This window comes from Clinocottus analis, unplaced genomic scaffold (genome assembly GCF_023055335.1).
Source record: "Clinocottus analis isolate CAN_PGR_092001 unplaced genomic scaffold, fCliAna1.0.p SCAF_15, whole genome shotgun sequence".
In the NCBI taxonomy this organism is placed as follows: Eukaryota; Metazoa; Chordata; class Actinopteri; order Perciformes; family Cottidae; genus Clinocottus; species Clinocottus analis.
Genome location: NW_027175876.1, coordinates 17,756,136 through 17,783,158, shown reverse-complemented (window position 1 = coordinate 17,783,158; position 27,023 = coordinate 17,756,136). Strand labels below are relative to the sequence as shown.

The 27,023-nt window shown below is 46.9% G+C and overlaps 4 protein-coding genes across 5 annotated transcripts; 3 read left to right on the top strand and 1 right to left on the bottom strand.

Moving 5' to 3' along the window:
• Positions 1-3,951: 3,951 nt before the first annotated feature.
• Positions 3,952-6,279, top strand: LOC137785804 (thrombomodulin-like). The gene has a single exon (XM_068577314.1). It carries the CDS (start codon positions 3,952-3,954, stop codon positions 5,407-5,409), a length of 1,458 nt encoding a protein of 485 aa, XP_068433415.1. The 3' UTR covers positions 5,410-6,279.
• A 745-nt stretch (positions 6,280-7,024) lies between these two features.
• On the top strand, positions 7,025-9,387 carry thbd (thrombomodulin). The gene has a single exon (XM_068577293.1). The coding sequence runs from the start codon at positions 7,126-7,128 to the stop codon at positions 8,884-8,886; it is 1,761 nt and encodes a 586-aa protein (XP_068433394.1). The 5' UTR covers positions 7,025-7,125; the 3' UTR covers positions 8,887-9,387.
• A 2,079-nt stretch (positions 9,388-11,466) lies between these two features.
• On the bottom strand, positions 11,467-15,172 carry rwdd3 (RWD domain containing 3). Of its 2 annotated transcripts, none has more exons than XM_068577749.1 (5): positions 14,950-15,172; positions 14,163-14,395; positions 13,818-14,054; positions 12,041-12,159; positions 11,467-11,932 (listed from the first exon to the last, which is right to left on the bottom strand). In XM_068577749.1, the coding sequence occupies exons 1-5, from the start codon at positions 15,035-15,037 to the stop codon at positions 11,818-11,820; spliced, it is 792 nt and encodes a 263-aa protein (XP_068433850.1). In that variant the 5' UTR covers positions 15,038-15,172; the 3' UTR covers positions 11,467-11,817. The 2 variants fall into 2 exon arrangements, with proteins under 2 accessions (XP_068433850.1, XP_068433851.1); XM_068577750.1 differs by having other exon boundaries at positions 13,818-14,045.
• Positions 15,173-18,673: 3,501 nt separating this feature from the next.
• Positions 18,674-25,589, top strand: LOC137785983 (toll-like receptor 5). Its single transcript, XM_068577559.1, has 5 exons — positions 18,674-18,931; positions 21,239-21,297; positions 21,792-24,081; positions 24,978-25,066; positions 25,161-25,589. The coding sequence occupies exons 2-5, from the start codon at positions 21,250-21,252 to the stop codon at positions 25,587-25,589; spliced, it is 2,856 nt and encodes a 951-aa protein (XP_068433660.1). The 5' UTR covers positions 18,674-18,931; positions 21,239-21,249.
• Positions 25,590-27,023: the final 1,434 nt, after the last annotated feature.

Below are 27,023 nucleotides of genomic sequence, written 5' to 3'. Positions count from 1 at the left end.
TTCTTCAAATTACTCAAAAATCTAAAATGGAGGTAAAATTCGATGAAGTTTAACAACAGGTGGACAAATGGGTCAGAACAAACAGGACTTTCCACCGGGGGGCCGTTGTTTGTGTCGTGTGTGACACCAAAATGTTAGTTCAAATAGGTTTAGCCACGCCTCCCGTATGACGTGACAAACACCTGTTTGAGAACGGTCACATTTAAAAGTATGCAATTGATCAAAACGGCCCATGTTGCTAACTCAAGCAGCTCGTAGCATTCGCTCTAAAAGTCGCTGAATCTAGAGAAAAAAGTTGCCAGGTCCTTTGCAGATCTTCCCATCAGGGCTCCCTCCAAAGCCATTTCCACAAAATGCTTATTGTAAAGGTAAAAAATATATATTGCTATTGCTACTACTCACAGAAGTTAAGCTAGCACCTAGCGGATGACTACGGTGACGAGCAATGAGTGCACGGTCAGAATATGAGCGCAGGCAGGCAGGAATGAAATGATTGGACGGGCTCATTACAGGCCTGTCACAGCCACAGATACCCGATTATTAACCCTTTCGCTTTTGACGTAATAGTTTACATATTATCAACAATGTTTTTAAAGAAGATGACCAACACTGCCTTTCAAGGAAAGTTGTACGGAAACTCAAAAGTGTGTGTGTGTGTGTGTGTGTGTGTGTGTGCGTGTGTGTGTTTACATAATGACCAACCGCTCCCTCCCTGGACAGGATGTACGCCATTGGAAAGGTCATCTGGGTGGGCATGTGCTCTGTGTCTCCTCTGCTGCCAGCCATCACAAAGCAGCAGAGCTTAGTCAATTCCTCAGGGTGGCACTGGGCGAGTGATAAACTGTGTGTGTGTGCATGTAAGTGTGTGTGCATGTAAGTGTGTGTGCATGTAGGTGTGTGAAAGAGATAAAGAGGCTACGGGTAAATTTGCCTCAGCTCTTCTTCTCTCTAGGACATGGAAACACTTCCCTCTTCCTCCTCTCCTGGGGACGACTCCTGTACTTTAGCAACAATACAACTTCACAGTCTGGTTGAGCCGTTAGTTGCAAAGCATTGCTCTTGTGGAGCAGTGAATATTGAGGGTGGATAGAGCTATGAGCTACACTGAGCTATGAGCTACACTGAGCTATGAGCTATACTGAGCTATGAGCTATACTGAGCTATGAGCTACACTGAGCTATGAGCTACACTGAGCTATGAGCTACACTGAGCTATGAGCTACACTGAGCTATGAGCTACACTGAGCTATGAGCTACACTGAGCTATGAGCTACACTGAGCTATGAGCTACACTGAGCTATGAGCTATACTGAGCTATGAGCTACACTGAGCTATGAGCTATACTGAGCTATGAGCTACACTGAGCTATGAGCTACACTGAGCTATGAGCTATACTGAGCTATGAGCTACACTGAGCTATGAGCTATACTGAGCTATGAGCTACACTGAGCTATGAGCTACACTGAGCTATGAGCTATACTGAGCTATGAGCTACACTGAGCTATGAGCTATACTGAGCTATGAGCTACACTGAGCTATGAGCTATACTGAGCTATGAGCTACACTGAGCTATGAGCTACACTGAGCTATGAGCTATACTGAGCTATGAGCTATACTGAGCTATGAGCTACACTGAGCTATGAGCTATACTGAGCTATGAGCTATACTGAGCTATACTGAGCTATACCGAGCTATACTGAGCTATACCGAGCTATGAGCTATACTGAGCTATGAGCTATGCTGAGCTATACTGAGCTATAATGAACAAATTGTCATGAATACATAATTCCAGAGAAGACTGTGCTGAGGATGTAGTCAGGAACCAGACCTGGTCAGAGTAACTCCTCATGTGTTCACTGTGAAAACAACATGAAATGAGTGGAAAGAGGAGGAACCAGGCAGACTTCGGGGCGCGTCTTGAACGCCCTGCGGCTAAACTCAGCGTGGGCACTAAAGATATCATAGAAAATGTTTACCGGCCTGTATTTTATCGCCGAGCTGACGCCGAGCAGCGATGACACAGCGAGTGTGTCGCTGTGTTGGATCGTAACCGTGGCGCCCGCTGATAGGCGTCCGAGCAAAGATCGGAATCTCAAAGTGAAATCAGTTGAATAAAAAACAGTGATTATTTTGTTTCTACAGCGTAAACAAAGGGTTCCTATCCCTGTTTGCCTCGTTCACATCCCCTCCAGCCCTCCACACCCCTTTAACGAGAGATAGCATTGAGCCAGCCTACCTCTTTGAATTGTGGGTAATTTTTCACTGTGGCCTCTGCAATCACAGTCATGAATCTGTTTTTTATGGCTCTGAATACACATTTAGTTACAGCTGACACTCATTTCCAACTCCATGTCCGCATGGTGTGGGTTCTCGTGCTTCATCTCCATGAGGAGCAGAGTCACTCGGTCGGGTCGGGAGGGAATCGTCGCTCACGACGCTCCAGGTCTCCTGGACGAGATGGAGGTTTGCGTAAAGCGCTCGTCAGGTTTTGTTTCTGCGGCCGGTGGCTGAGGGAAGTGTTCCAGCCCTCTTGTTCCCACTTCCTCTTCCCGTCCAGTCACGACTGCCCCTGAGGGAAGAGACGGCAGCTCTCTTCCTCCGCTGCTCTGAGGGAAGACGCTGAATAGTTTTGCGGTTATGATTTGCTCTGGATTGAACATAAATCAGTTGATTGCGTCTCCACCTCAACAGTTATTGTTGTACCTGAAGGAAGTTTGACTCTGTGAGTCAGTGTCTCTTCTGGAAGCTTTTCTTAGTTCATGTTTCTATTATTAGACGCTTTGTACATTGTCCTGTGGCTGCTGCTGTGTTCATATAATCAAGAGACGGCAGCCACGTGATCGACCTGCAGTGAGCAAAATGTTCTTTAAGGCTGTGTAATAGTCTGTTTTAACCAGCTGAAAACACCACATTGACGTTGTCTCACCCTCTAAAGTCCATATGCACGAGCCAACTGTTACTTTTTCACACTTCTAACAGAAACAGCATTCATTTGCTGTCGTGTTTCTGTCCACCTGGAAAACATTACTCCAATATTCCTTCTCTTTTAGCTGTGTTTGGTCTCCACCCCCTCAGGGAGATATCCTCAGAATGCTCTACTTTATAATCCAGCGAGAAGCTCAATGTGTCCGTCATATGGAGCCGGACATCTTATTAAATATCTGTAAACGTGATCCACAACAGTGGAACCCAACAGAAACATATCTTCTTGCCCTCAGAGTCAGATCTGAAGCCGGTTCTGAGATTCAGTCTCTGGTGTCTGAGTTGGGTGCCAAATATATATATATATATATATATATATATATATATATATATATATATATATATATATATATATATATATATATATACCTCCTGACAGTTTATCTGAATCGTCTCATCGATCAACCTTATAATGAAATGTGACGTCAGGTGTTATGAAGATGAACCAGAGTCTAAAACACTGATTCATCTCCAGCAGCAGTTTCTAAATATGAAACATGGCAGATCAAATTATTAATCAATACATATAGAGCATACTATGATTGTAAATATACATATATTATGAATATGCATATGTGTTCAACCATTCACTTCATATCAGGACATGCAAAGTAAAAAGAGTAAAACATGAACATGAATCTGAGAGACTTTACCTCACGGGAGAAGATTATGGGATACCGTTCATCTCCTCTCTTATTAAAAGTGCACGGACGCGTGCGCGCATGTTTGTGTGCGCGCGTGCGTGTGCGTGTTGATGGGACAGTCTCTTTGAGATAAGCTCTGGGCAGAGGGAGGGAGGCAGCGCGGTCAGACCGGAGCTGCGGTCCGGACGGAACTTCCTTCCTCTCCAGGAGCAACACCCCGCGTGAGGCGTTTATAAGCGGGGCAAAGCGCCGCCTGCCGCCGCTGAATCCGCCTCAGACCGTCGAGCACGGAGCTTCTCTCCACCAGCTCCTTTCACATTGCCACCATGATTCCTTGGTCTCACGCGCTGCTCGTGTCCGCGGTGGTCCTGTGCGCGCTGCGGGACGCGGTCCTGTCACAGCGCGCGCGCTGCGCCGGGAATCAGTGCGTTGCGTTCTTCCAGGAGCCAGAGGACTTCCCGGGCGCACGGACCCGCTGCAAAGACTCCGGCGGACAGCTGTACCGGTTCAACCAAGAGCACGTAGGCGAGCTCGTGACCGCGCGCGACGGCAGCTACTGGGTGGAGCTGCCCAGCAGCGACGCGGCCGCAGAGGGCGCGCTCACGAGCTGCCCGGCCATCTCCGTGTCGACCGGAGGCCGCATCGAGCTGCAGCGGGCGCCGTGCCGAGGCACCCGCAACGCGTTCCTGTGCCAGTACGCGTTCGAGGAGCCGTGCGGGGTCCTGCAGCCCGGCGCGGGCGCGCAGGTGACCTACACCACCACGCCCTCCAACTTCACGGTGCACGACTCGGACGCGTTTCCACCGGGGACCATCGCGGTGACGGTGAAGGTCGGCGGTGTTTATCTGGACGCGAAGCACGTGTGCTTGTCCGGCGGCTGGATGGCGGCTCCCTGGAGCTGCGAGGTGCTGCGGGGCGGCTGCGAGCAGCTCTGCGCCGCCGGCGCGTGCGCCTGCCCGCCGGGGAAAGTCCTCCATCGCAACAACATCAACTGCACGAGGAGTCCCTGCGAGGACCACCCGTGCACGGGCGAGGGCGAGGAGTGCGAGCCCACCCGAGACGGGTTCAGGTGCGCGTGCGGGGAAGGCTTCGTGGAGGAGGACGGCGCGTGCGTCGACGTCGCGATCTGCGAGAGGTGCGAGCACATGCTGTGCGACAAGCTGCGCGGGGTTTACCAGTGCACGTGCCGGAAGGGCTTCCGGGTGGCGGCCCACGACCCCACCAAGTGCGAGTTATTCTGCGCAGAGAAGGACTGCCCGGCCCGCTGCGACGGGAACGACCGGGACACGTGCCGCTGCCCGTTGGGGTTCATCCTGGACAGGCAGACCGTCTGCACCGACATCGACGAGTGCGACATGGGGCAGTGCCACCACGGCTGCGAGAACCGGATGGGGGGGTACCAGTGTCTGTGCAACAAGGGCTTCGAGCTGCACCGCGACGGGAACACGTGCGTGCGCATCGCGGGAGAGCAGAAGGATGACGGGTCGGGCTTCAGCCCTCCTCCTCCTCCTCGTCATCTGCAGCCCGGCCCGGCCAGCGCGCGCCCAGCCGCGGTGCCCCCTTACGTAAAGACCGGCAGCGTGCTGGGCATCGGCGTGTTCGTGCTGCTGGTCGCGGTCCTGCTCTGCTTCCTGGTCCGGAACGCGGCAAAGCGCTGCGGCAGGTTCGAGCTCACCTCCATCAAACACCGGGACATCGACATCTTCTACCTGCAGCAGGGCACCGGGCCCTCGGAGACGTACACGAGGCTGTCACCGGACAAACTGTTCAGGAGCGACTCGTGAGCACTGTGTGACTTTTACACCTGTTCAAGTCTAACAGTTGGACCACAAGCTGCTTTGGATGCTGTTTCTCCTCCATCACACACTGTGTGTCCATGTTCTACTACTGTGTTTTATACTGTGTTTTATACTGTGTTGTACTGTGTTGTACTGTGTTGTACAGTGTTGTACAGTGTTGTACTGTGTTTTGGGCCCTCAGTCACTGAGCAGCATTGTCTAATTCACTGAATGTAAACGTAGTGTCAGAGTTCATAAAAAGCATTAAAGATATGCAATAAGTATATTATTATCAAAACAATATTAAACATATAGTTGAATAGGTAAAGTCAGTTTATTTGAAAATCAAGAGTTTGAAAGAGTATAGTCAGGTTTTAATGTGTATTATCTGATGTATCTGATGGAGTTTTCGTTAGTTTTGGCCTCCTGTGGCGCTCGGTGACGCGTCCTGGTGGAAAGTCCTCGGTTTTGACTTCTGAATGTCATAGATTTTTATATGGAATTGTTGTTAATTGATGGATCTTCTTATGGCTTTCCTTCTTCATCGGAGCGCTTTCTTTTGGAGCTTTTAAACAAATGAGGCTGTTAGGTACTAAACAGTTGGTCTGATGACAGAGCAGCTTCCTCTCCAGCTGATGTTCCTCCAGTAACGCTGCCTTCATGTGCAGCGTATTGGGAACACTGGGCCGTCTGTTACGCCGCACGCTGCTGTTAAGGTCTTATTGGACGAAAAGGAAACTTTGCTCCACATCCTGGTTCTGCACTGTTTGCAAGTATAACGTTCCACATGTTGCATGTCTTCTGTCTCTGTCTCACTTCAGTTGATGCTGTAAAATGTAAAACACTGTAAACTTGTGTTGTGGATAAAAGAAGACTTTTGTTGGTCAAATACACATTATTTTTCTATTGTGCTGTTTTGTGCGTGACAGATGTTTTTTAATAGTTTTATGATGTGTTTTGGGATGCATCGGAGAATATTTTTTAACACCACTAACAATAACACATCTACATTGTCAGCTGTCACCGAGTACAGGAGGTTGACCTGGACGAGCCTCCAGTCATCACAGACAGAGAGACACCCACTCACACCTGCGGGGCAGTTAGAGTCCAGGTAACCTGAGCTGCATGTGTTTGGACTGCAGGAGGAAGCCGGAGAACCCGGAGAGAACCCACGCTGCCACGGGGAGAACATGCAGAGTCACACAGAAGGACCTGCAGAACCGGATATATATATATATATATATATATATATATATATATATATTTATATATATATATATTTATATATATATATATATATATATATATATATACACACACACACACACACACACACATATGTATATATAGTTCTCAAAGTTAATAATTCAATAATTAGGTGAATGAAGTCCTCATAACTCATAACTTGTCGGCTCTACAGTGACAGACTCATCAGGGAGAAGAGACTCTGACCACGAGACCAAATAAAGGACTCGTTTACATCCGGTGAGGGCGGGCTGCAAATAGCGGGCTGAGTAGAAGCCCCGCCCCCACTTGCGTGCGCGCGCCTTCGCAACGTACGTGCGTAATTTGGGGATGTGGTCCGCCGTGCGCAGGAGAAAGTTTTTTGGGGGGGTGGAGGGGGGCAGCAGTAAGAAGCTCAGAGGAGGAGGAGGATGAAGAGCCACTTCCTCCCTCCGCCTGGCCGCTAAATGGAGTCGGGGGGTTATAAATGTGAGCGAGATGTTTTCTCAAACGAACACGCCCGCACACTGCCGGCGCGCGCGAGGACATAAGCGGGAGCAGCGAGGTCCGACCATGCGGGACGTAACGGGACTCTTTGTTTTCTTGTTGACTTTCCTGGTGCAGACCGGCGGGATAGAGCCGAGCAGCGGCTACTGCGCCGGGACGCAGTGCTTCACTGTGTTCCATCACGGCAGCGGCTTCGTGGCGGCGCAGGACCGCTGCAGAGAGCGCGGCGGCCACCTGATGACCGTGCGCTCGTCCGTCTCCCACGACATTCTCTCCATCCTGCTGGGGAACTTGACGGGGCGGTACTGGATCGGCTTACGTCTGGAGACCGGCTGCCCGCACCCCGCCGCCGACCTGAGGGGCTTCCAGTGGGTGACCGGGGACCGAGAAGGCGACTTCTCCCACTGGCCGCCGGACCTTGAAGGCAGCTGCTCGTCCGCGCGCTGCGTCTCGGTTTCCCAGGAGGACAAGTTCCAGTGGACCCCCGAACCGTGTGACGGACACTTGTCCGGGTTCCTCTGCGAGTACAGCTTCAGGGAGCCGTGCCAAGGTCTCCCGGTCGCGCCGGGCGAGTCCGTCACCTACAGGACGCCCATGGGGTTCGCGGGCGAGGGGGTTCTCTCCCTGCCCCCCGGCAGCACCGCCGTCCGGATGCCGGCCGAGACCAAGTACGTGTGCTTCAAGCAGCAGTGGCTGCAGGCGCCCTGGAGCTGCGAGATCCACGAGGGCGGGTGCGAGCACAAGTGCGCGGTGAACCCCAAACACGAGCCCTCCTGCTTCTGCCCGCTGGGCCAGACCGTCAACCCGAGCAACAAAGTCACCTGCGAGCTGGCGGACGGGGACGACCCGTGCGCGGACCTGCGCTGCGCGCACACCTGCTACAGGGACGGAGACTCGCACGTGTGTCTGTGCGACCACGGCTTCAAGCTGGCGCAGGACGGCCGGTCGTGCGTGGACCTCAACGACTGCGGGGACGCGCGGCAGTGTCCCGGGGAGAACTTCAAGTGCGTCAACAGCATCGGCGGGTTCCAGTGCGTCTGCGCGGATGGATACGCGGCGGTGCGCGGCGGCCTGTGCGCCGACGTGGACGAGTGCGCGTCCGCTCCGTGCGAGCACGACTGCGCCAACGCTCCCGGCAGCTACCAGTGCTCTTGTTACGACGGATACAAAGAGGACCCGGAGGCCCCGGAGAAGTGCGTGCGCCACTGCGGGAAGGAGCAGTGCGTCGCCGAGTGCGACCCGAACAACAACTTCCAGTGCTACTGCCCCGAGGGGTACGTGGCGTCGGGGGAGACGCAGGTGGTCTGCATCGACATGGACGAGTGCTCCTTCTCTTACTGCGACCAGGGCTGCAAGAACACGTTCGGCAGCTACGTGTGCTCGTGCTCTCCGGGGTACACTTTAGTCGAGGAGTTCCGGTGCGTCCAGACCGAGGAGGAGTCGGGGGGCTCCGGAGAGCCCGAGACCCCGAGCGACCCCACGACCCCCGCTGCGCCGAGTCCGACACCCCCGAGGCGGCCCTCGGGGGTGTCGGCGTGGGGTCTCGCGGGGATCATCGTGTGCACCGCGCTCGTCACCTTTCTGCTGGTGTTTCTGGCTGATCGCGTCCTCAACAGCAGAGGGAAGACGAAGAGCGGCGGCGCGCGCAAGGAGGACGACGCGCACGGGTTAGAGCGCGTGACGCGTGACCCTCTGAACCCCGAAACAGTCATCAGTGACCCGCCGCTCATCACAGCCAGGAGCTGGGAATAAAAACACGTTGTCCTTGAACACATCACCCGGGATGAACGCTGGCGAAACGAAGTTTAAAACTTTCATAAACAGCTTTTTTAATTATGTTTTATTCGCCACAAATGGACCCTTTGCTGCAAAGGAATTCAGTAAAACACACAACAGTTGAGTGAAAACAGCAGAGAGGCTGTACACATGTGAAGAGCTCAGTACTTGTCACGGAAAACCTCCATTTTTGTTTGACACGTTGTTAGATGAATATATTTCATTGTTTGTCACTTTGTGTAAAAGAAATGATCAAATAAATTCAACTTTCAGTGAAAATCAAGACCACAGAGACAAAAGAAAATACTCTCTGAAACTGCAGGAGGCTTAAAAAGCCCCAAAATACAAAAGAGAGTTAAAGCAGAACTTATGAATGAGCACAAGACAGAGACAACGAGGAGACTGAGGGAGACGGAGTCATGGAGACGGAGTCATGGAGACACAGTGATGGAGACGGAGTGGTGGAGACAGAGTGATGGAGACGGAGTGGTGGAGGCAGAGTGATGGAGACGGAGTGGTGGAGGCAGAGTGATGGAGACGGAGTGATGGAGGCAGAGTGATGGAGGCGGAGTGGTGGAGGCAGAGTGATGGAGACGGAGTGGTGGAGGCGGAGTGGTGGAGACGGAGTGGTGGAGGCAGAGTGGTGGAGACGGAGTGGTGGAGGCAGAGTGATGGAGACAGGAGTGATGGAGACAGGAGTGATGGAGGCAGAGTGGTGGAGGCGGAGTGGTGGAGGCGGAGTGATGGAGACGGAGTGGTGGAGGCAGAGTGGTGGAGGCAGAGTGATGGAGGCGGAGTGGTGGAGACGGAGTGATGGAGACGGAGTGGTGGAGGCAGAGTGGTGGAGGCAGAGTGATGGAGGCAGAGTGGTGGAGGCAGAGTGATGGAGGCAGAGTGATGGAGGCAGAGTGATGGAGGCAGAGTGGTGGAGGCAGAGTGGTGGAGGCAGAGTGGTGGAGGCAGAGTGATGGAGGCAGAGTGGTGGAGGCAGAGTGATGGAGGCAGAGTGATGGAGGCAGAGTGGTGGAGGCAGAGTGGTGGAGGCAGAGTGGTGGAGGCAGAGTGATGGAGGCAGAGTGGTGCCACAGCGTCACCAGGACCTGAGACAAGAACTCAGGCTGCTGCTCTTCAACTCAAATACAACAGATAAAATAAAACAGACTAAATAACTTGTGCTTTGTTATTTTTAGTTTGTGCATTATTGAATTATTTTAAAAAGTAAATAAATAAAAAGTAAGTGAGTGCAGCAGTCAGCCTCAGACACGGGCAGACTGCGCCACCTGGTGGAGGAAGAGCAGAACTACAGGTCAACCACACAACACCTGCACACCTGGTGAAAGGACACACACGTGAAAGTATGACTGGACTTCTGTATTGTACACTTAAAAACACACATCTATATATATTAATCTCATGATTTTATAATATAACAGCACTCTGGAGCAACAGCAAGTTAACATACATACATATATAGTTCATAAATCTGTTTCCTTTTTTTATGAACAGGTACCAGAAGAAACATTAGTATTTTATCAGGGAACAACATTAACAGTGTGTTCAGTAGTAAGGGTCCCTGTGAGGGACAAACCACTCCTTCTTTGGTCCATGTTCAGTAGTAAGGGTCCCTGTGAGGGACAAACCACTCCTTCTTTGGTCCATGTTCAGTAGTAAGGGTCCCTGTGAGGGACAAACCACTCCTTCTTTGGTCCATGTTCAGTAGTAAGGGTCCCTGTGAGGGACAAACCACTCCTTCTTTGGTCCATGTTCAGTCTGTTTCTTACCTTAAAGATGTTAAAGACCAGCAGTTGATTCACTTTCTACAAAAGCAATAAGTGTTTTTCATGTTTTCAGTTCAGTTTTCTTCCTCGTTGGTTAAAGTCTGTGTTGTCTTGAACAAGTGACCTGAACATCTTGTGATGTGAGGAAAGTTCTCCTCTTGGAGAGAAGAGTAAAGATCCAGAAGTGATGCTGCTTTAAAGTGCTCTTAAAGTTGTATTTCATTCATGGTGTTTATCTTATTTATTTATGTTTCATGTTAGATTGACTGGGAGACGCCAGGTCTGAAGTCTGAACTACGTCTGGAGAGATTTAAAGAGCAGTAAGCGTGCAGTGATAACACAAAGTGTCAAGAACACCGCGTAAAAATATTCTGTTAGTAGTAACTTTGAACAAGCTAAAATGTTAAAAAGCCTTGTTTCATGTAAGTTTTAGCTTTTTAGTCTTTGCTCATTTCTGAACTTTTAGCTTCGACTCCGTCTGTGATCCAAAACGCAGCTCGCCAGTTCAATGCTTTGGTTTTTGTAGCCTTCAATAAAAAAACTTGTATTTCATTAAGTGTAAAATAACGATGAAAGCACTGAGTTAGTCGTGCTGACAAACTAATAAAAGTTGAAAATCAAAGTTCAGAGAGGAATTTTTTATTGTATTTATTTATTGAAACAGACAGCTGCTTCTGAGTGAATCCAGTAGATGGATTTCCCCCAAGAAACATAGCAGCAAACTGCCATATCTAAACATCTGGATTTAAGAATAACATAAAATAGAAATAAGAAACAATTATTTTTCATAAAGTCACTTTAATCTCAGAAAATATACAAATTCTTCTCCCGTAAAAATGACTAAACTCATGAATTCAGTTCTCAGAATATCACCCCACTGCCTGCAATATTTAGTTTGACCTACAAGGTCAAAGGTCAATGGACTGTACTTGTAGAGATCTGTTCCAGTCTTCCAACCGCTCAAAGTGCGTCTGCACTACATTCCTTCATTCACACACACTCACACACTCACGGCCGACATGCACGTCATGAAGATCTCAACACTCGTGCTCCTCCACGAGCAGGCGACACAGACATGACGAGCAGGGCCTCGGATCGGAGGAGGACCTTCACGTCCACCGAGCCACAGTCAGCCTCTCAGTGCCGGCTGTATCTGCTGGTAGAGAGCCGCCATGTGGATTTCCTGGAAGGCTGCTTCCAGCTCTGGGAGCGACTCGTAGTTCATCACTAGAAACCCCTGGAGACTGACGGGAAGACGTGGAAAGAAACACAGAGAGAGAAGCTCATGAACGGCTCTAAAAGTCCTGATTTATTCCCTTCTTCTGCGATCCCAGAAGTCCTGCCATGCATACCCATGTCCACCGGAGGAGGACGTCGGGCATTCAGTGAGAATCTTCATCATCCTCTCTTTGCATTTCTTGCCTGAAGAATCCACGTCCACCTTCACCGTTCTCAAAAGGCGACAAAACTCCTGAAAAGACAGGATGACAGTCAGAGCGTCTCCAGAGGCCGCAGGAGGAACGTTTGAAAACACAGCCGTCAGTCTCCAGTTGCTTTGCAGGTAAACTGATGTCTCTTTATAATAAGAGTTAGAACCTGTACAACATTTACACGTACAGCTGTTTGCAGCTAGTTCTTCTTTTCTCTGTTTCTCAACATTTTTTGAGATGCAGCCGTGTTGTTTGAATAAACCAAAGAAAAAAAAAACATTTTTCTTTTTACAATCAACTTGAAATGATGAACATGTTTTTTTGTTGTCTTTCTACAAAATGTACCAAAACACGGGCAAAGAGGAAGCTCTTGGGTAGATAATGACAAGAATAAATATGAACAAAATTTAAATCATACCCTCAAACTAAAAAGGCAATCTGGTTTGAACTAACATCAAACTTTATAACTAAGCTTGTTCACAGGATATTTAGCCACGGCTGCTCTGTAGAGGGAACCATGAAGAGCATCTTTGGATGGAAAACAACACTGAATGGAAATGCTGTTGACTCTTTCAGCACAAATAACCCGACCTAACCGAGCTGCTTGACATGAATGCACTGTTGTAATTCATTTTAACCCACGATGCGTCTTCCTGTCAGGTGTGTAAGGCTGTTGTATATCATGGTCATGGTTTAAAGAAGCCAACATTGACTCTGTGAGAAACAGGAAGGAACAGCGCGCTCTGGTTTTAAAACCATCCTTCCCAAGCTCCTCCCCCTGCAGACTTAAGGGACATCCTGAGTCTCTTATTGGTCATTTCCTCACTTGAACCGGATGTCTTTCTGAGCCGCCATATTGACGGCCGTCCCAAAGCTCTCAGTCTGCTTTGAGGAGCGAGCAGAGATCTCTGAGGAGCCGTCAGCGAGGACGCATGAGAACGAGCTTCCAGGAAGTGTTTTAGAGGCTGACACGCCCCCTCATCGTTCATCCCATTGTTCACAAACTCAACTTATATAATGAATCACTTTTCTACAGCTGAAACTGAACAAATGGGAAGGCCAGGACAATCCTGAAGCCAACGAATAATGTCACACGACTTCCTCCTCCGCTTCACACGGGAGAATCATAACTCCTGTGGCCACTAGAGGGCGCTGTGACGTAATGTTTAACATGTTTTGGGGTACTTGCAAAAGTGACTGACGCTCTTCTTTTGCTGTGAGCAGTGTTGAGGGAACGTGGTGAACTCTTTGGTCTCCGCACTGTGTGTTATGTCAGAGTGAATCAGCTTTTCTTAAAGGAAGCTTTTCAAATGGGAAAAGCCATTTGAAGCCATCCCACAAAGCTAATATGTACAATTCCTTGGACTCCAGGGAATTGTACATATTAGCTTTGTTCTAAAGAAGAAAATAAGCTGCAGATAATTGGATTGTGAGGGCACTAATCTTCTAGTGAAAGGGAAATGTCTTCCTTCAGGTGTGAGCTACAGGGGACTAATCACCATCATAGTCTCCTTTTAATTGACCTTGTTATCACAATAACAGTCAAGATGTGTCCAGTATCATACCTCGCCCCTTGGACATGTACTATGTGTTTCCAGGGCGTACACAATACATATTTAAAGTCCTGAGACGTGGCCAGCCGTGCAGTACATGCATGCTGCATACAAGACCTGCACAAAGAGCAGCGCTGCGTGGGCACCTTGATGTTGGGTCTGGCTCCCTGCAGAAGCAGCAGTATGCTGCGTCCCAGCAGCAACCTCCCACCGAGCTGCAGCTGCTGGCTCCAGCGCTGCAGCAGACTGCTGTAGCGAGTCTGAGAGCGAATGTGGTCCAACGACAGCACCGCCGTCCACTCCTCTTCATCCTCTTCTTTTTTTTCTCTCTCTCTCAACTCCTCCTCCTCGCTGCCTCTGCAGGTCTCCATCACCTCCACACATTGATGTTTGTTAACACAGATGAAATGATTACGTGCTGGAGGTTTCTTCGATGTAAAAACCTAAACACAGTGTTGTCGTTGTGGAGTTCAGTCAGTGAGCTCGTCTACCTGCAGCCGCTCCACCAGCAGATGGACCATCGGTTCTGGAGGTAAAGCAGCAGCTTGATCCAGCAGCTTCTGTCTGATGCTGTGACACTGACTCCTGGAAAGACTGGCAGAGGAGACAGAGATGGCGGGGGGACAGGAAGGGTAGCGGGGGTGCAGATGGAACAACAGTCTCACGTCCGGCCCTGTTTCTCCTCCCACGGTGCTGGTGATCTGCACCAGGAGCCCATCCTGAGCTAGAAGGCCAACAGAGCAACATCACTGAGGTTTCCTCCTCAAGTCTAACAACCCTATGTTTTAATTTCACTGCATGGAAAGTCAGAGACAGGGATGCGTTATTGTCAACGTCGCTACAAAAGTCAAACTGAAAATGTTCAATGTTATTCAGAAATAAATGACTGAGTTGACAGTCTTGGTCCTGTTTTGATTTGGTATTAAAGGTGTTAAATAGCAAAGGCTTTATTGAGGAAATGTGACATCTTTCACGAGTCAGCACTTGTATTTGTCTTATTATTACCATGTATTTTACAGTGTTCATAGAAGCAGTAACGTTACGTGGAAACTTGGATTTATCTCAATGTCGGGGGTCAAAATCTCACTTCCGCATTGTCCTGTAGACTAAAAAGACTTGACGTCGGAAGTCACGTTGATGCAGTCGGTGTGTTGCAACCTAAAATGTCCGGTGCGCCGGTGTTAGCTAGCCGTTAGCTAGCCGTTAGCTAGCCGTTAGCTAGCCGTTAGCTAGCCGTTAGCTAGCCGTTAGCTAGCCGTTAGCTAGCCGTTTACGCACCAGACTGCTGGACGAGCTTGAACTCTCCTTCTCCGCAGTAAATGGACGATAACACGGAAACTTCCTCCCGAGCCGCTTCAGACATCATCTACGAATAGACGTCACGTCTTCTCCGCAACAGGGTTCAAGAAGGAAAATCTGACATGTTATGAAGCCCTACGTTCTTTAACGTCATACTTTCAGCTAAAAGTGGTGAAGTGATGCTGCTGCGCATGTCCGCCTCTCAAAGTCGTCCGGGTAGTTCCGCATTCAACAGTTCCGGGCAATGAGCGCGCTCATGGAGGAACCAGAGGTTCTCAAACTGTTTCTGTAACGCCCATTTGAAGGAAAAACAATGTTCAGCCCACTGCCCCAACAACACTGAAATAAAATGCTCCTTTTGTGACTCCTCCATCCGCTTTTCAATTAATAGAATAAAGAAAATGTAAATCCCTTTCAAGTAAACCAGATTGCTCCACCTAACAGAAACTAATAACACAGAGCTACCAACTCTCACGGTTTTGCTGTGTGACACACGCTTTTTCATGTTTTCACACGCTCACACGCCACACAACCAATATCTCACGGCAAAAAAAAAAGTCTGAGGCGCGTTGGTTCCTTTTTAAACTCCCCGACGATAGATGGCGCTAAGGAGCGCATCTGTAAACCTATTCGCTGCATAGACATCTTATTTACCACAAACAGACAGTGGCGGGAGAAACTCAGGAGGAGCAGAGAGACTGAGGTATCGGGGCTGTCAAGTTTCACACATTGAACGTAACTGTCACTCATGTCGGTTTTAAGTCATGGCCTCCCGCCACACAGCTGTTCGGCAGCGCGTATTTGGCATTCATTGCCGTTAACAACTATAAATCCTCCACCTCCCCAGTCTCCCATGGTGTCCCCCAAGGTTCCGTCCTTGGTCCCCTCCTCTTCATCATCTACATCCTTCCCTTGGACAAATCGTTCGTCATCATGGTCTTAATTTCCACTGTTACGCTGACGACACTCAACTCTACCTATCATCCAAGACCACCAGCTCTGCCACCTGCTCCACCTGTCTCAATGAAATAAAATGATGGATGCAACAAAACTTTCTCAAACTTAACTCCAACAAGTCTGAAATACTCATCATCTGCTCTAACTCCCTCACCCGCTCCGCCCAGACCTTCGCTCTGAACATCAATGGCTCCATTGTCACCCCTCCATCCAGGTCCGCAATCTCGGCATCATCCTCGACCCCACCCTCTCGTTCCTCCCCCACGCCAACCACATCACCAAAACTGCCTTCTCTCACCTCAGGAACATTGCACGCCTCCAACCCTCCCTGTCCTCTGCCACCACTGACATTCTCATCCACGCCCTCACAACATCCAGACTCGACTACTGCGACAGCATCCTCCACAGCTCACTCACCAAAATCCTCAATAAACTTCAATATGTCCATAACTCTGCCGCCCGACTGCTCACCTCCACCCGACGTTATGATCATATTACTCCGGTCCTTCACAACCTCCATTGGCTTCCGGTCAAGTACAGGATAGACTTCAAACTTCTAGTCATCACCTGCAAAGCCCTAAACAACCTGGTCCAGTTCAGTTTGCTTCACTTTCTTTCTTTGTTAACTAAAATGTTCTGTTTGTTTGTTTTGTTTGCTTTGTCTTCCCATTTTTGTTCTGTTCCATTTGTCATTGTCTCTTGTCCTTAATGTAAAGCGTCCTTGTGTAGGCGCTATATAAGTTGAAATTATTATCATTATTATTATTTAACAGGAAATCCTTCATTGACAGTGTTAAACAACATCCCTTCCTCTGGAATGACCCTTCTGACACCAAACAGTTGAGCTCTTTAAATCCAGATTAAATCTCATCTTTTTGTCCAAACCCTCAGTTATCTGCTCTTCCTGTTGCACTTTTTAATAACTACACACTATTTAGCATTAGTAAAGCATGAATTAACAATGAATTCATCATTTATAAAGCATCATTCCAACATGAACACTCATTAGTAACTCATTCATAAACACAGTTATAAATGTTTCATTCTTTATTAATGAGCTTGGGTTTCATACTTTATAAATGATGAATTCCACATTTCTAAATGGAGCGTTTAGGACTTATAGATGATTAATAAGATCATTTGTAAATTGTTATTATGTGATTTAAAAAAAAGCTGCAATTCAAGATTAATTCAGTAGTTACTACTCGTTAATTAAGTATGTTGTGAGACCTCATAAGAATTGCATACTAATGAGTTACTAATAGGTCTTAATAAAGCTTTATAAATGATGAATTCAGTGTTGTTCATGCTTTACTGATGCTAAATAGTGTGCACTTACTATAAAGCGCTACCGTTCTTTCTTTGATCCCTTCCGGCCTCGTTCCTGTGACCTTCATCCTTGCAGCAGGTCAGTCATTGTGCAATCATTACCTGAAGGCGTCATGTTCCACAGAACTGTTCTTCTTCCAAATACTTTGCTAAATCAAATAAAACACACCTTGGTTACCTTTGAGTTCTCACACTCAACCTCTTTGTCTCTGCCATCAGATCGAGGCTTTGTTGGTCCACAGAGATGTTTGGATCTTCTTGTGTTGGCTTGAACTTCTGCAGTGGCATTAGTACCATAACATGTACCTGGGCCCAGGTAAGGGACCTTAACTGCTTGCTTGGTGGCAGTAGTAGCACTAGAAGCCCAGGAGTACCAGTGTATACATAGTAGCCTAGTATTGTACCAGTAGCAGGGTGGTAGTAGTAGTAGTAGTAGTAGAAGTAGTAGGCTAGTATTAACAGTTTTAGTCTAGTTTTGTAACAGTACTAGGCTAGTAGTAGTAGTAACCTAGTAGTTAAGCAGTAGAAGTGGTAGTATTGTAGTAGTAGTAGTAGCCGTAGTAACCTAGTAGTAAAGCAGTAGTAGGGTAGTATTGTAGTAGTAGTAGTCGTAGTAACCTAGTAGTAAAGCAGTAGTAGGGTAGTATTGTAGTAGTAGTAGTTGTAGTAACCTAATAATGAAGTAGTAGAAGTGGTAGTATTGTAGTAGTAGTAGTAACCTAGTAGTGAAGCAGTAGTAGTGGTTGTATTGTAGTAGTTGTAGTAGTAGCAGTTGTTGCAGTTGATGTAGTAGTAGTTGTTGTAGTAGCAGTTGTTGTAGTAGTAGCAGTTGTTGTAGTAGTAGTAGTTGTTGCAGTTGTTGTAGTAGTAGTAGTTGTAGTAGTAGTAGTTGTTGTAGTAGTAGTAGTTGTTGTAGTAGTAGCAGTTGTTGTAGTAGTAGCAGTTGTTGTAGTAGTAGTAGTTGTAGTAGTAGTAGTTGTTGTAGTAGTAGTAGTAGTTGTAGTAGTAGCAGTTGTTGTAGTAGTAGCAGTTGTTGTAGTAGTAGTAGTTGTAGTAGTAGTAGTTGTTGTAGTAGTAGTAGTAGTTGTAGTAGTAGCAGTTGTTGTAGTAGTAGCAGTTGTTGTAGTTGTTGCAGTAGTAGCAGTTGTTGCAGTTGTTATAGCAGCAGTTGTTGCAGCCATAATGTGGTTGTGTTGCTTTTTGTTGTTGTTGTTGTCTTTGAGGGAACAGTGAGTGAGGACATGTGGTTCCTACATTAAAACACACAATGTGCTGTGTTTTAGTGGGAGCAGCGTGTCGGTGTGTAGCACAACACGCGTCCCAACATGTTCTCCGTTAGCCCCTAGAGGCTCTAATGCTACAGCAGCAGTAGCTTAGCATTAGAGCAGTAGTGGTGATAAGGAGCATACAGAGTTCATTAGAAAGTTCAGAGATGTTACACAACAGGAAGCAGCCTTTAATATCGGGGTGCATTGCAACAACTGGAGCTCACACTGGAGAAAGCTGTCTGTGTAAGAGGAAGGAGATATTCCGTCATTTGGGAAATTGCACCATGTTGTGTGTGGACACGTCCTCCTCCCGGACCTAGCAGCGTGCTAGCGGACATGCTAACGAGACAGCGGACAGGTGAGGGACCGGAGCTGAAGGCGTCCCCTCGGTCACGAGACAGACACCGGTAACAACTTCACTTCAATTAATGTCAACACTGAGAATCATTCAACAAAGAAATGTGAATGTGCGCGACGGACTCGCTCCATTATGTCGTGTTGCTCTCTCTCTCTCTCTCTCTCTCTCTCTCTCTCTCTCTCTCTCTCTCTCTCTCTCTCTGGACATTGCGCAATAAACGTGTCAGTCTGTTCAGTAAAATGTCTCCTTAAAAGCTTTTGGCTCCAGTTACTGAAGCTGCACGCGCCGTTAACAACCTGTCATGAGGCGCTACTGCGCCGTTATGATACAGGTTATAAACTCAAGGTGAGCGCGTCACGGTACAGGCCCCGCCCCCCGGGGGTACGGTACTGTCAAGTATTATAAGTATTAGTATGTCAAATATCAAGTTAAGTATTATTATAAGTATTAGTATGTCAAGTATCAAGTTAAGTATTATTATAAGTATTAGTATGTCAAGTATCAAGTTAAGTATGATTATAAGTATTAGTATGTCAAGTATCAAGTTAAGTATTATTAGAAGTATTAGTATGTCAAGTATTAAGTTAAGTATTATTATAAGTATTAGTATGTCAAGTATTAAGTTAAGTATTATTATAAGTATTAGTATGTCAAGTATTAAGTTAAGTATTATTATAAACATTAGTATGTCAAGTATTAAGTAAAGTATTATTATAAGTATTGGTATGTCAAGTGTTAAGTTTTATAAGTATTAGTATGTCAAGTATCAAGTTAAGTATTATTATAAGTATGTCAAGTATTAAGTTAAGTATTATTATAAGTATTAGTATGTCAAATATCAAGTTAAGTATTATTATAAGTATTAGTATGTCAAATATCAAGTTAAGTATTATTATAAGTATTAGTATGTCAAGTATCAAGTTAAGTATTATTATAAGTATTAGTATGTCAAGTATCAAGTTAAGTATTATTATAAATATTAGTATGTCAAGTGTTAAGTTAAGTATTATTATAAGTATTAGTATGTCAAGTGTTAAGTTAAGTATTATTATAAGTATTAGTATGTCAAGTATCAAGTTAAGTATTATTATAAGTATTAGTATGTCAAGTATCAAGTAAAGTATTATTATAAGTATTAGTATGTCAAGTATCAAGTCAAGTATTATTATAAGTATTAGTATGTCAAGTATTAAGTTAAGTATTATTATAAGTATTAGTATGTCAAGTGTTAAGTTAAGTATTATTATAAGTATTAGTATGTCAAGTATTAAGTTAAGTATTATTATAAGTATTAGTATGTGAAGTATTAAGTTAAGTATTATATAAGTATTAGTATGTCAAGTGTTAAGTTAAGTATTATTATAAGTATTAGTATGTCAAGTATCAAGTTAAGTATTATTATAAGTATTAGTATGTCAAGTATTAAGTTAAGTATTATTATGAGTATTAGTTTGTCAAGTGTTAAGTTAAGTATTGTTATAAGTATAAAATAAAGTATTATGACTGCTCAGGGGTTTTGTAACATTTTTTTGAATGAATGTCCCTCTGAGATTAATAAAGTCTTTATCTATTTACTGTGCCTACGTAAAGTTAGTAGCATTGTTCAGTGGTAATCATGTTTTTCATGTCCCATGAAGTTGGATTAAATATATATTTACTTTGGGTAAATTTATATTTTCATTTCCCAAAGAGCAACTTGATAGTATCGATACAGTTTATATTATCAAGACGTTTCAGGAAGCGCGTGATGTAAACTGAACTTCATATATTAATACAACGCTGAGCATTTAATGTACTTCAAATGTTTAGCTTTTAATGTGACAAGAAGATGAAGTGAAGCTCCAACTTAAAAATGAATTTCAGCTTCACAAACTTGAATTAAATGTAATAGTATCGAGTACAACAAGTTGTCATTACAATATGATCATTACATTATAATCTTTACAATATGATCATTACATTATAATCTTTACAATGTGATCTTTACATTATAATCTTTACAATGTGATCTTTACATTATGATCATTACATTATGATCATTACAATGTGATCTTTACATTATGATCATTACATTATGATCATTACAGTATGATCTTTACATTATGATCATTACAGTATGATCACTACCACATGACAGTTATTTGCTCAGGACAAACCTGTCAGCTGTTGGAATAGATTGTTGTTCATGTCGGTCGTGCGCTGAGCGGCGTGACGCTGAAGCTGCAGCAGTGACCATGAACCCAAAAGCAAACACTCTTTTTTTCTACAAACTTTATGAAACGCTCAATCAGTGCAGCGACATTGCATTCTTTTAAGCTTTGCTAATGTTTGACTTTCTCTGTGGACATGTTGTCAGGTGAAGGCAGTATGTCCTCACTGGCTCTCCACTGGTTCCTGATGGGGTTCACCCTCCAGGTACGTCTCTAAGGTTTACGTTGCAGCCTGGTCATTGAAGTCTTGTGTAGTTCTTCTCAAACTGAACAGTTAGAAAACAGCAGGAAGACGTCGACTAGAAGAACTCTGAAGGAAATCTCATTCAGATTTCTTCAAGACAAAAAGATAAAGGAAAAGTTAGATTTTTGGGAAGATTTTGTATAACTCTTATATTCGTATTCTACATGTGAAGCTATGGCTAGTAGTCCGTTAGCTTAGATTAGCATAGCACAAAGACTTCAATCTGAGGAAACAGCTGGTCTGTCTTTGCCCGACCAGCCCTCTGTAAATAATATGTTTTGTATGGCTTTTAAAAAACGCTTAATTAATGGATATTTCTAGTCTTTATGCTAAGCTAAGCTAACCAGCTGCTGGTTGCAGCTCCATGTTTCCTACACAGATGAGTCAGTTAATGATTCCTTTAACTCATAGTATGAAGTCAATCTGCAGAAATGATGCAACCGTCGTCCCTGCAGGTGACCACATGCTACCCATCATGCACTTTGTACGGACTGGTGGCTGACTGTTCCTCACGGCGGCACTACTGGGTCCCGGCTCTGCCTCCAAACATCACGCACCTCTACCTGGAGATGAACCACATCGCGGAGATCAACAGCAGCGCGCTCAGGAGCTACGAGCAGCTGCAGGAGCTCGATCTTGGAATGCAGAAAGAGCCGCTCGTCATCAGGAACAACGCTTTCCTCAGGCAGAGAAGACTGACGAAGCTGGTCCTCGGCTACAACATCGGCCTTCAGATGGAGCCGAGGGCTTTCGCAGGACTCTTCCGTTTACAACACCTCTTTCTGGATTATTGCAAGCTGTCAGACTCCATCCTAGCAGACAGCTACCTGCAGCCGCTGTGGTCCTTGGAAACGCTCGACCTCTTTGGGAACGAGATAGTGAGACTTCGACCGGGTCCGTTCTTTTCAAAACTTACAAAGTTCACGCAGCTGAACCTCACGCTGAATAAGATTGAACGACTGTGTGAAGAGGATCTTGTTGGTTTCCGGGGTAAAGCCTTCAAACTTCTGAACTTGCGATCCAATAAGCTCTATATGAGCTACAGTCAAGGGTTTGACTGGGAGGCATGCGGGAACCCTTTCAGAGGGATGACTTTTCAAACCCTCGACTTATCCATCAATGGGTTCAACGTGAACACAGCAAGGCCCTTTTTCAGAGCCATAGAGGGGACTCCGATTGCTCATTTCATATTCTCTGGACACGTGGGCAAAGGCTTCTCATACGACAACCTTCCCGACCCAGATGCAAGCACATTCGAAGGCCTCGTGAACAGTTCAGTTATCAATTTGGATTTGTCTAAAAACCGAATATTTGCCTTGCAGAGGGCTTTTTTAAGTCCTCTAAAGGATGCGGTTATTATTGACATTTCCGTGAACAAAATCAATCAGATTAACAAAAATGCCTTCAACGGTCTTCAAGGACATTTGCGAATGCTCAACCTGTCATCCAACCTCCTGGGGGAAATATACGCTCACACATTCACCAACCTGACGGACCTCCGGGTGTTGGATTTATCTTACAACCACATCGGCGTGTTGGGAGACAAAGCGTTCAGCGGTCTTCCCAAATTACGAGCGATATATCTGACAGGAAATTCACTGCGGAACCTGCATTCCTCGGCTCCACTGCCAAACCTAGATTATCTTTTTTTGGGAGACAATAAACTGGAATATCTCACTGAAATCATTGCGATGGCCAACAACAGTATCTACGTAGATGTTGCCGACAACAGATTAACAAACTTGGAGGACGTTTATGGTATTTTTATGAATTTTAATCGTCTCCAGAGTTTCTTCTACAGCGGCAACTTCATCAAGTGGTGCACACTGAGTCCAGGAGTTACAGTACCTCGTAACAACACATTACAGGTGCTGGATCTTCACGACAGTTCCCTGCATACCCTGTGGGAGCAGGGGAAGTGCCTCGACCTGTTCGACAATCTAGAGAATCTGCTCGGTCTCGATTTAAGCCTCAACTCACTCGCGACTCTCCCAGAAGGGATTTTCCGCGGCCTGAACTCGATCATAGAGATCGACCTCTCGTCCAACGCCTTTACTTATCTGCAGCCGGACGTCTTTCCGATCGGCCTGAAGAGACTCGATCTCTCAAACAACTTTTTAGCCTCCCCGGACCCGACGGCTTTCCGGTCTCTGAGCTTCCTCAGCCTGGCTGGGAATCGGTTCCACTGCGATTGCAGTCTGGAGAGCTTTGTGAAGTGGCTGAACGCAACGGACGTGACTTTCCTGAGCCCAACCGAGGAGTACAGGTGTTCGTTTCCAGCCGCCCTCCACAATCTTCCTCTGCTGGAATACTCCACGATCGTCAAACCGTGTGAGGAAGACGACGAAAAGGCCGTCAGAAACCTTAAGTTGGCTCTCTTCGTCTTGTCCGCTCTCCTCGTACTCGGCGTGGTCCTCGGCGGGCTCGTCTACGCTCGTCTGCGAGGGATCATATTCATCGTCTACAAAAAGATGGTGGGTCGGGTTCTCGAGGGCCCGAAGCCGGCGCCTCCCGTGGACGAAGTGCAGCACGATGCTTTCCTCTGCTTCAGCGACAGCGACTACGGCTGGGTGGAGGCCGCTCTGCTCCAGAAGCTGGACAGCCAGTTTTCGGAGGAGAACATCTTCCGCTGCTGTTTCGAGGCCAGAGACTTTCTGCCAGGAGAAGATCACCTTTCAAACATCCGAGATGCCGTCTGGGGCAGCAGGAAGACGGTGTGCGTTGTCTCCAAAGAGTTCCTTAAAGGTACAGCTTTTCAGTTCAGTTTGCTCAATTTCTGGCCATGAAATACATTTATTTTCCTTTCATTCAAGGAAAGATTGATATTTTGAGATGCATTAATTTCCTTTCTGGCAGAGGGTTGAATGAGAAGTTACATATTGTTGTTCCTATATGTTTGTTTTTGGGTATCACTTCCATAACTCTTGTTTTTGCTGCCCTCCAGTGGTTAAACCTTTCAGCTGACTATTTCTTGGTGTGGCACAGTGACTTATGAGTCATGTGACTTTGCCAGAAGACTCAAAGACTTGAGGAAGTCGTCCCTGTCAAGAAATAGTCTGGCACCCAAACTCCTGAACCACAACTTGTTTACTGTAGCTACACTGTTATGGATATAGTGTGATATTAGTGAGCTTTAGAGGTGTTTTTAAACCTTTAGACAGAACCAGGCCCGCTTTCCAGTCTTTATGCTAAGCTAAGCTAAAGGTCAGCTGGCTGTAGCTTATTGAATGAGCACACTGTTCCCTGAAGCAGGAGACTTACGCAGTCCTTAGTTTCCAAAAGCGTCCATAGTGAGCGAGCTGCATTCACACCAAGTCGTAAACGCCAGTCCTCCATTTCTTTGGTGGGTCGGTGCGTTCCAGCTTTGCCGCTGGAGGCCACGCGTAGGAAAGAACGCAGCTGTGAAAAGATGTAAAACCCCACGTCATGTCACGGCAATCCCATTAACTGCCACCCAGAGTTGCCGTGACGGAACAAGAGATGTTATTCGACGGCCATCGGCTTGGTGTCACTGAGTGCCGCGCCCACCAGCAGAACGCTGAGCCGGTGTGAATGTTTCATTATCTCAGACGTCATGACTCCCAGCAAGCCCGTCAAATGCGGAGGATGGAGGAACTAACCGGTTGGCTGGTTGTCTCTAGATGGTTGGTGCTTGGAGGCGTTCATGATGGCGCAGGGCCGGATGCTGGAGGAGCTGACCAACGTGCTGATAGTGTTGGTGGTCGGGAAGGTGTGTATCCTGCAGGCGCCGTCTTCACACCCAGTAGTCATGTGGTCCGTTTGAAGTGGAAAGCTCTTGACTCTCACTGATGACTCTCTTGCAGGTGGCTCACTACCAGCTGATGAAGTACAAGGCGGTCAGAGCTTTTGTCCAGAGAAGGGAGTACCTCACCTGGCCGGAGGACCCTCAGGACCTGGACTGGTTTTATGAGCGCCTCGTCTCACAGCTCCTCAAAGACACCAAGGTGAAACGGTTAAAGGCCGAGGAGGAACCTGAAGCCGCGCAGCCCGACGTCCGGCCTCACGGTGAAGACGGGTTCCAGCTGGAGGACGTCCGGCCTCACGGTGAAGACGGGTTCCAGCTGGAGGACGTCCGGCCTCACGGTGAGGACGGGTTCCAGCTGCAGGACGTCCGGCCTCACGGTGAAGACGGGTTCCAGCTGGAGGACGTCCGGCCTCACGGTGAGGACGGGTTCCAGCTGCAGGACGTCCGGCCTCACGGTGAAGACGGGTTCCAGCTGGAGGACGTCTGAGCGGACGCCGTGTGAAGTCTTGACACGGCACCAACGCACCTGAGCCCGCTGCCGTGTCCCCAGTGAGACTTTGACCACTTCACCACTCGGCAGGATGGACCATGTGGACCATGTGGTCCTCTAAAGAAAGGAGACCTGAAGGTCGCTGTGTGGAGAAGCTCATTGGCTGCATGTGGAGCGCTGATGATTGAATGAGTGCATTGTTATAACTGTATTACTTTGTATATTAAGAGTTGTTTTATTACATGAATTGGAAATCCTTAAATCTTGGTTGATTTTAAATTTCTACATATATACAGAGTGCTCAGTTTGGGCTGCGTCCCAAAATCCATACTAAACCTACTCATCCAGATTGTGTGCAAAGTTTCATGTTACGTGTACAGAAATGAAGAAAAGCTGTTTTGGGAAATATCGCCTCAACCGTCAAGTTTATATTGCGAAACCACAGATATTGCAATACTTTCATCAGCGGGTCTTGAACTGAAGATTCCTGAGGCTTCAAGTGAAACAATCCTGGAAAAGAAAGAGTTCCTCAAAGAATACGATGCATTTCATGGTTGCATCAGAACTCTTTGAAAACACTTAGTTTTTGTTCCTAATCTCTGCTGGATTACCTCACAGGTACTATTGTCAGATTTACTTTTATTTAATCACAGAAGCAGAACCCCTCCCTAAAACAAACTAATCAGGAAGAAGAGAACGTGTAAAGTTAACGATTCAAGGAGCCTGATGGTGAAAAGAACCCTTTTGTATTTGTCTTTACTTCTTTGCCCACTAGATGGCGAGCGCCATCTTCAGTGAGGTCTGGAGCCCTGGACGCGTCCAACAGAGACTCCTTACAAAAGTTTCCAAACTCTCTCTCTCTCTGTCGGGTGAAGCTCAAGAGGTTAGCCGGGTTTCTTTCATTTCAGCCGCTCGTCTGCAACAGGAAGCTGCTCGTCTGCAACAGGAAGCTGCTCGTCTGCAACAGGAAGCGCTCCCGTCCCGCCGGCCTTTATGAGCCAGCTGTTGGGAGCGTTGCGGCGCGTCTGCAGAGGCCTCCTGCTGCTCATGCACTGTGGACAGTCCATTAATCTGAGCTCACGTCCGTCTGACCCGTTTATGATGCAGCGCTTTACCTTCTCAGGGACTCACCGCGGTTTGGGAGAGATGTCTGAAAGCCTTCTGTGAAACCAGGGCTGGGATAATAAACCATTCAGAGTACGTCATTCTAATGGAACCAAACAGGAAAACCGTTTGTTTGAAGTCAGGTAGACTTTACTCATCTCCACACAGGTGAGAGGAGTCTGGAGAACCTTTACCACCTCTCAGGCCTTCAGCAGCTTTCTGAGACCAGAAAACGCTCCTTTGAGCTGTGACGTGTGGCGTGTGACGTGTGACGTGTGGCGTGTGACGTGTGGCGTGTGGTGAAAACCAGCTCTAGATAAGTGAAAT

Bases quoted from the DNA above. Each gene is read 5' to 3' on its own strand.
- thbd (XM_068577293.1), top strand. From the start codon at position 7,126: ATGTTTTCTCAAACGAACACGCCCGCACACTGCCGGCGCGCGCGAGGA.
- rwdd3 (XM_068577749.1), bottom strand. From the start codon at position 15,037: ATGATGTCTGAAGCGGCTCGGGAGGAAGTTTCCGTGTTATCGTCCATT. The intron at 14,055-14,162 runs GTAGACGAGCTC...AACAAACATCAA, and splicing joins TGCTGGTGGAGCGGCTGCAG to TGTGTGGAGGTGATGGAGAC. The intron at 12,160-13,817 runs GTGCCCACGCAG...CTGTCTTTTCAG, and splicing joins GAGCCAGACCCAACATCAAG to GAGTTTTGTCGCCTTTTGAG.
- LOC137785804 (XM_068577314.1), top strand. From the start codon at position 3,952: ATGATTCCTTGGTCTCACGCGCTGCTCGTGTCCGCGGTGGTCCTGTGC.
- LOC137785983 (XM_068577559.1), top strand. From the start codon at position 21,250: ATGTCCTCACTGGCTCTCCACTGGTTCCTGATGGGGTTCACCCTCCAG. The intron at 21,298-21,791 runs GTACGTCTCTAA...TCGTCCCTGCAG, and splicing joins TGATGGGGTTCACCCTCCAG to GTGACCACATGCTACCCATC. The intron at 25,067-25,160 runs GTGTGTATCCTG...ACTCTCTTGCAG, and splicing joins TAGTGTTGGTGGTCGGGAAG to GTGGCTCACTACCAGCTGAT.